The 9082-nt window shown below is 40.6% G+C and overlaps 1 protein-coding gene across 1 annotated transcript in view; it reads left to right on the top strand.

Annotated features, from left to right (window-relative positions):
• Nucleotides 1–9082, top strand: part of LOC105510210 (tumor necrosis factor receptor superfamily member 10D-like) — a 35591-nt gene that overhangs the window by 14377 nt on the left and 12132 nt on the right. The window contains exons 2-3 of the mRNA XM_011939870.1: nt 3109–3208; nt 8054–8094. Coding sequence (XP_011795260.1) covers nt 3109–3208; nt 8054–8094 — 141 coding nt within the window. The remainder of the gene's footprint in view (nt 1–3108; nt 3209–8053; nt 8095–9082) is intronic.

Here is a 9082-nt window from a genome sequence, read left to right as displayed (position 1 = left end):
GTATTTTTAGTAGAGACGGGGTTTCACTGTGTTAGCCAGGATCGTCTGGATCTCCTGACCTCGTGATCCGCCCGCCGCGGCCTCCCAAAGTGCTGGGATTACAGGCGTGAGCCACTGCGCCCGGCCATAACCAGTGATTACTTTAGAGACACAGTTATCAACTACCTGATGGTCGCCCAACCCTACTGGTGTCAGAAGCCGGAGAGCCCTCCTGCCCTGCTCATACCTGACTAGCTACCTACTGTAACAATTTTAGGACATAGAATATTATGGGAGCTCAAAAGGGACCTTTTGTAGTTAAAAAGGTTACTTCTTCAAGGAGTGTAATAATAATCACAAATTGTTTATGCCTAATAATACAGCTTCAAAACACATAACACAAAAATTGAATGAAAAGGAGATTAAATCAGCTGTTTCTCTGCACTTGGTAGCATGATCAGGTGAAAATGCCAGTAAAGTGGCAAGCGACCTGCACACTGTGAACCACATTGATTTAACTGACATTTAAAGAGCAGGATGGAACATCCACTGAACACTCATTCCTTTCTATGCTCATGATACTTTCACCAAGATAGACCAGGTTCTGGGCTATAAAACACACGATATGATCTCTACACTTAATGAAACGAAACTGGAAATCAGTAACAGTCCGTAGAGAATTCTAAAATTTCGTTATTGAACAGTACAATTCTAAAAAATCTGTGGTTCAGAGAAGAAATCAAAAGGGAAGGTAAAATGTTACAAGATAAATAATAATAACAATATAACTTCAAAACTGGTGTGAAATGGCTAACAGTGCTCGGGGTGAAATAATACAGCTTTCAGTGTTTCTACTAAAGAATTGGGAGTTGGGGAGACGGGGAGTTACTATCGAAGGGTATGCAGTTCCTTTGTGGAGTGATAAAAATATTCTAAGATTGATAATAGCGATGATTGCATAGCTATGAGAATATTAAAAACTACTGAAATGTAGACATTAAATGGGTGAATTATATGAATCATCATAGTTACTAATTATGTGAATTGTATCTCATTAAAGCTGTCAAAAAAAGAAAAAAATGTGAAATGTATGGCCTGAAGATCTACATTAATCAATCATAAAATATAAGCATAAATTTAAACCAAACAAAGTAACAAGGAGGAACATAAGTCAAGGAAATAGAATACAGACTACAGAAAGAACTGACAAAACGGACTGTGTGTGGTGGCTTATGGCTGTAATCCTAGTACTTTGGGAGGCCCAGGCAGGCAGAACACTTGAGCTCAGGAGTTAGACCAGCCTGGGCAACGTGGTGAAACCCCAGCTGTACAGAATACACAAATGTTAGCCAGGTGTTGGGGCACATGCCTGTCTGTGGTCCCTGCCACTTGGGGGACTGAGGTTGGAGGACCACTCGAGCCCAGGAGGCAGAGGCTGTAGTGAGCGGAGATTACACCCCTGCACTCCAACCTGGATGACAGAGGGAGACCCCGTCTCCAAAAAAAAAAAAAAAAGAAGAATTGACAAAATGCAAATTTGGTCTTCAAATGGAGTAAGAGTGTGAGAGTGTGAGAGCAGAGAAAGGAGACAGAGACATCACCTGAACCTAGAGGGACTGCGGCCTGAGAAGGAAGGATTTGAGAAACATGCCTTAGCTTTGCTGTCACCAACTACTAGACAGGCTTTGATGTGGAAGAAAGCCACATTTTGTCTTGTTTAGATCCAGGCAGTTGAACAAAGCCCAGCATAAGTAGCTTTTATTGTAACCACTTTGTTTTTACTCAGGAGCCAGATTATATTAAATTTAATTAAATAAGTCTACAATTAAATTAATTTTGTACTTTAAAACACTCCCAACTTAAAAGTTACAAAAACTATGCACAAAAATTTGAAAAATAGTTGTTGGCATGATGAAAGGTATTATTGAATTATTTAGTGTGTACTTTCTACAAGCAAGGAAATTGACATCAACACGTTACCACTATCTAATAAGCAGACTCTGTTCTGATTCTCCAGTTGTCTTTTTCTTGTCATTTATAACAGACAGATCATGGCCAGAATCCCTGAATTGCTGTTTCATCTTTTTCTGTAACTGTTTGATATTTACTGAGAACAGCTTGTCAAAGTCCCTTGTAAAGTAGAAATTACTTATTGTTTGATGCTATATCCTGACTTTCTTTAAGGTTATATTATAACCCTCATTTATAAAACTGTGTATCTGTGTGTGTGTGTGTGTGTGTGTGTGTGTGTGTGTGTGTGTGTGTGACAGAGAGAGAGAGACAGAATTCACCCACTAGGTCAATTAAACACTTGGTCAAACTAAATATATTAGATGCTATTTCGGCTTGAAGGGATCATATGTGTTTTTTGTATTCTGTTTGTTTTTGAGACGGAGTCTCGCTCTGTTGCCCAGGCTAGAGTGCAGTGGCGTGATCTGGGCTCAGAGCAACCTCCGCCTCCCAGATTCTGGAAGATGCTGAGGCATCCCAAGTAGCTGGGACTACAGGCACCCACCACCACATCTGGCTAATTTTTTGTATTTTTAATAGAGATGGGGTTTCACCGTGTTAGCTAGGATGGTCTCGATCTCCTGACCTCGTGATCCGCCCCCCACAGCCTTCCAAAGTGCTGTGATTACAGGCATGAACCACCGCACCTGGCCTTTTATATTCTTATAAAATCTTTTCTTGCCAACCACAGTGGTGTGTTCCTGTTATCCACATTACTTGGGAGACTGAGGCAGGAGGATCAGTTGAGGCCAGAAGTTCCATGCTGTAGTGGACTACGATCACACCTGTGACTAGCCACTGCATTCTAGCCTGGGCCACATAGCAAGACTCTATCAAAAAAATAAAAAATAAAAATAACTCTTCTGCTCACATTTTCTGGGGTAAAGATATTTTATGTATAATATGAGAAAAGGACACAGATATGTTTTTCTTTATAGAAAATAGCTGCCCTAACAGGCCAAGGAACAAACATGGACGCAAAAGAATGAAAGTTTGGAGTTGGAAAGAAGTCCAAGCTCTGATGGGTTTTGCCACTTGGGGTGAAGGGAATGTGAGACGGAGCCTGGGAGAGGTGAGGTCTGGAAGCCACTCACGCCCATCTCTGCCTTGTCCCCACAGGTCCAAGTTGACTCTGCCACCATCTCCCGGCAGGACGAAGCTCCCCCACCGCCAGTGGCCTCACAGCAACAGAGGCGCAGCCTCGAGGAGTGTCCAGCAGGTGCACTCTTATTTTTAAAAATCAGTTTATTTTTAATTGACAGATAAACATTGTATATATTTATGGGGTACACCATGATGTTTTGAAATATGTACACATTGTGGAACGGCTAAATCAAGCTAATTCACATACTTACCATGTATTTGTGGTAAGAACACTTAAAAATCTACTCAGCAATTTTCAGCTGTACGGATACAGAGCCCTGGGATAAGCCCTCTTTGCCCTCCTCATCTGTGGGTTCTGTAGCTGTCCTCATCTGTGGGTTTCGCATTCGTGGCTGCAACCAACACAGATCAAAATAATGGAAATGATAACACGACAATAAAAGTAGATAAAAGCAATGCAGTATAGCACTTATTTACATAGCATGTCTATTGCATTAGGTATTACAAGTAACCTCGAAATGATTTAAAGCGTATGTGCCTGGGGTATATGCAATACTCTCTCAATTTATATCAGGAACTTGAGTAAGTGCAGACTTTGCTCCATGGAATATATTCCCTGTGAATAGAAGGCAGGACTGTACAACACTTCGTTTTAATAACTGTAGTCACCATGTCACACAATACATCTCTTGAATTTATTTCCCCCATCTAACTGAAATTCTGTATCCTTTGACCAACATATGTCCAACCCACCATCCAAACATAGCCCTGGTAATTACCATTCTACTCTTTACCTCTATGAGATTAACTTTTAAGATTCCACATATGTGAGATCATGAGGTGTTTGTCTTTCTGTGCCTGGCTTATTTCACTTAGCATAGTATCTCCAGGTTCATCTGTGCTGTCAGAAATGACAGAATTTCCTTCTTTGTTAAGGCTGAATAGTATTCCATTGTGTCTGTGTACTACATTTTCTGTACCTTTTCATCATCGATGGACACTTAGGTTGATTAAATGTCTTGACCATTGTAAATAATGCTCCGGTGCACGTGGGAGGGAAGATACCTCTTCAACATACTGATGTCATTTCCTTTGGATGTATACCCAATAGTGGCATTGCTAGATCATATAGTTGTTCTATTTTTTGTTTTTTGAGGAACCTCCATACTGTTTTCCACAATGGACATACTAATTTCCATTCCCACCAACAGTGTACCAGCATTCCTTTGTCTCCCCATTGTCATCAACACTTGTTATCTTTTGTCTTTTGGATAATAGCCATTTTTACAGGTGTGAAGTGATACTTCATTGTGGTTTTGATTTGTATTTCCCTGATTAGTGATGTTGAGCATTTTTTTCATATACCTGTTGGCCACTTCTGTGTCTCCTTTTGAGAAGTGTCTATTCCGGTCCCTTGCCCATGCATCCATTTTAATTGGATGACTTGATTGCATGCTATTGACATGCTTGAGTTCTGTGTATTTTGGATATTAACCAAAATCTTGGATCTTTTGGATATCCATCTCTCATCCTGTAGGTTGTCTCTTCACTCTGTTCATTGTTTCCTTTGTTGTGCAAAACCTTTCTAGTCTGATATAATCTCATCTGTCTGTTTTTACTTTTGTTGCCTGTGCATTTGGGGTCATAGCCAAGAAATCATTGCCCACACCAACGTTGTGAAGATTTTCCCCTATGTTTTCTTGTAGTAGTTTTACAATTTCAGGGCTTATATTTAATCTTTAGTCCATGTTGAGTTGATTTTTACATATGATGTGAGATAAGGATCTTATTTCATTCTTCTGCATGTCAATATCTACTTTCCTCAACACCATTTATTGAAGAGGCTGTCTTTTCCCCATTTTTTGTTCTTGGTATCTTTGTCACAATCAGTCAACTGTAAATACATTGATTTATATCTGGGTTCACTATTTCATTCCATCAGTTTTATCTTCGTTTATGACATTACTATTCAGTTTTGATTACTATACCTTTGTAATATATTTTAAAATCAGTATGATGCCTCCATCTTTTTTTCTTTGTTTGTTTTGCTTAAGATCACTTTGGCTATTTGAGGTCTTTTGTGGTCCCATACACATTTTAGAATTGTTCTCTCTATTTTGGTAAAAAATGTCATTGGAATTTTAATAGGCATTGCATTAAATCTGTAGGTCACTTTGGGTCATATGGACAATTAAGCAATATTGAGTTTTCTAATCCATGAATGTGTACTATCTTTCCATTTATTTTTGTTACTTTCCATGTCTTTCATCAATATTTTACAGTTTTCAGATCTTTCACCTCTGTCATAAATTTATTTAAAAGAGTTGCTGCCTTGACATCCATTTTTAGGCCCGATATAAGTTGTTTAAAACCCAATCATACCACAGCATCTTTTGCCCAGTTAATAATTCCTTTCCCCGTTCAATTGTTTTTGATCTAGCACATTTGTTCTTCATCTCCCTGACCCCAAACCCAACACATCCTACAGCAGCTGACTACAATAAAACCCAATGGTTCACACCAGAGCAGTGTGAACCTTCTTTGCAGGTGTTGTCTTCCACCATCCCTATGGGAAAGCCTAGGGTATAATGCCCATGGATCTTTATAAAGGTGTAGTCCCATGGATCCTGTCTCTCTATCTCTTGCTCCCCACACACCAGGTTGTGTCCTTGGGTTGTATGGCTCCCCACTTCCCATAAGCGCTGCAAAGTGTGCTATCCTCTTCTCTCTAGAGTCTATAAGTAATACAGCACTTCTGTGTTTCCTGTGTTTTGTTCTGTTGCTTCCTCCGTGTTTTCCCTAACTGACACATCTGAACCTAACATCTTTCTCCATCTTGGCTCTCTTAAAGAGTCGCTATCTCCTAAAGAGTAGAGATAACTTAAAACTGGACTTAGGTCAGACAAGAACCACAAGGTCTTCTGCTAGTAAAAGTAATTGTCTTGTGGAAGGGACACCCACAAGATGAATACCTAAATAGGCATTAGACAGTCCACCAGGATAAATAAGTGTTCTGTGAACATCCATGATGAAATCTCCTGGATTCCCCCTCCAGGGTAAGGCTAGAATTTATAGCCACTCTACAGAGAGAAACCTCAAGACCAAATTAGAAACAAATGCAGCTACCACCTTGGTTGAATTTATTCCTAAGCATTTTTCGTGGCTATTATAAATGGGATTTTTCAGATAGTTTCTTGTTAGTGTATGAAAACACTATTGAATTTGTAAGTTGAGTTCATGTCTAACTTTATTTTGCACTGATAACAATTTACCTTTGGTCTCATAAAAAAACGATACTTTTTCTTTCTCTGTCTTGTGTTTTTGATGTCATTATTTACATCTTTTTATGTTGTATATTCCTTAACAAATCGTATTAACTATCATTTTAAAAAACACTTTTGTCTTTTAACTTTTGTACTAATGATATAAGTAATTTGTACACTATTATGATTGTATTAGAATATTCTGAACTTGACCATGTACTTACTTTAATCACCTAGTTTTATATTTTCACATAGTTTCGTGTATCCAGTTAGTGTTCTGTTCTTTCAGATTGAATGCTCTCTTCAGCATTTCTTGTAAGGCAAGAATTTACATATTTCTTGTAAGGCAAGAAATGCTAAAGATGAACTCCGACGGTTTGTTTGTTTGTTTGTTTGTTTGTTTGTCTGTCTGATAAAGCCTTTACTGCTCTTCATTTCTAAAGGACAGGCTTGCCAGGTACAGTATTCTTGGTTGGCAAGGGTCTTTTCCTTTCTATACTTTGTGTAATTCCACTCTCTCCTGGCCTGTGCCTTTTCTGCTGAGAAGCCTTCAGTAGTTGTATAAGGGTTCCTTTGTGTACATTGCTTTTCTCTTGCTGGTTTCAAAATTCTATTTGCCTTTGATTTTTGGGAATTTGTTTAAGATATGTCTTGGTGAGGATCTCTTCATATTTAATCTGTTTGGGGTTTTTTGGGCTTCATGAATGTGGATGTCCGTTTCCGTCCTGATTTGGGACATTTCCTTTAATTATTTCTTTAAATTACACTTTCTGTTCCTTTCACTTTCTCTGATGCTCCTTGGACCACCATAATGCATGTATTGTTTTTATTCACGGTAACCATTGGTACTGTTGGCTCTCTTCCCTCCTTTTCATTCTTGATTTTTTTTTTCTTTCTGTGACTTGGTAATTTCAAACTATCTGTTTTCAAGCTCACTGAGTCTTTCTTCCGATTAGTCAACTCTGCTGTTGACATTCTCTGTGGAATTTTTTAGTTCAGATATTTGTGTTGTTTAATTTTAGAATTTCTGCTTGGTTCTTTATGTTGTCTGTATGTATTAAACCACTCATTTTGTTCATGTATTGTTTTTCTGACATAGTTGTCCATCTGTATTCTCTAGTAGCTGACTGAGCTTCTTTAAGATGAGTATTTTCAATTCTTTGTCAGGCTGTTGTAAATGTCTATTTCGGGTTGGTTACTTTTGCTTCATTTTGTTTCCTTGGTGCAGTCATGATTCCCTGATTGCTCATGAGCCTAAGGCAATGTGTGGAAATGTGCTCTTTGAAGAAGCAGGGACTTATTCCAGTATTTACAGACTGGCTTTGTCAGGGAACGCCCTTCACCAATCAGCCTGTACACAGATTCTGGGCAGGCCGTGTGGTGTGGTTCAAGGCTGGTCAGAGCCTGTATCCAGAGAGGTGACCTGAGGCCTGGCTCCATGGGGGCTGAACTGGCACTGGAGTAGGCCTTGTACTTGGGTCTGCAGATGTCAGCCAGGTGCTGTGATGGGCCTCATCCTTGGGTCCACAGGGAAGGACCTGGAGTCTGAGTTCATGGGGACTGACCAGGACTAGGGCAGACCTGGAAGCTGAATCTGTGGAGTTGGATCAGGATTCTGGGTCTGTAGTGCTAGCCCGAAGGCACAAGCTAAGACTGATATCTTAGCTTATCATGCGCTTATCTCTATGTCCTTCCAGACTTCTGTCTCCTGCACTTTCTGGTTCTTTATTCCATGGGGGTACGTTGGATGATTTCTGTTAGTCAGGCACCGTGCTAATGGGGATAATTATCAGAGGCCCTGCCCTCATGGAACCTTTTCTCTGGGATAGTATTAAGACACACAGATCAAAATAACAGTCAGAAATTCCTGACAGGAACTATGAAGAATAATTAAGTGATGAGTGACACGGAGACGAGGTTGGTGGGGCCTCTCGAGGATGGTGATTTTGGCCAGTATCCAGAGTTGGACAGGGATAGTTGTGCAGAGAGCCAGAAATAGTGCTCCTGAGCAGCCTCCCCGGGAATGAGAGCCGCAGGGTGCAGGGGCTGGGGGATACTGAGCAAAGACAGGGCCACCGTAGTGAGTGGACAGCAAACAGGTCAGGTGGACCAGCATGGGCAGATCACATGTAGACGGGGCTGGATTTTATTTTGTTATTTTATTTTATTGTTAAAAAAAAAAAAAAGTAGACTGGGCATGACGTGGTGGCTCACGCCTGTAATCCCAGCACTTTGGGAGGCCGAGGAGGGTGGATCACCTGAGGTCAGGAGTTTGAGACTAGCCTGGCCAATATGGTGAAACACCATGTCTACTAAGAATACAAAAAATTAGCCGGGTGTGGTGGTAGGTGCCTGTAATCCCATCTGCTCGGGAGGCTGAGGCAGGAAAATCGCTTGAACCTGGGAGGTAGAGGTTGCAGTCAGCCGAGATCACGCCCCTGCACTCCAACCTGGGCCACAAGAGTGAAACTCTGTCTCCAAAAATAAATAAATAAATAAAATATTCCTTTTTTTTTCTTTTTTTAAGAGATGGAGTCTCGCTCTGTCGCCCAGGCTGGAGTGCAGGGGCGCGATCTCGGCTCACTGCAAGCTCTGCCTGCCGGGTTCACGCCATCCTCCTGCCTAAGCCTCAGGAATAGCTGAGACTACAGGCGCCACCTGGCTAATTTTTTGTATTTTTAGTAGAGACGGGGTTTCACCGTGTTAGCCAGGATGGTCTCCATCTT

This window comes from Colobus angolensis, unplaced genomic scaffold, assembly GCF_000951035.1.
Source record: "Colobus angolensis palliatus isolate OR3802 unplaced genomic scaffold, Cang.pa_1.0 Scaffold184, whole genome shotgun sequence".
NCBI lineage: Eukaryota > Metazoa > Chordata > Mammalia > Primates > Cercopithecidae > Colobus > Colobus angolensis.
The sequence above is the reverse complement of the archived record's forward strand: the minus strand, read 5'-3'. Positions and strand labels throughout refer to the sequence as shown.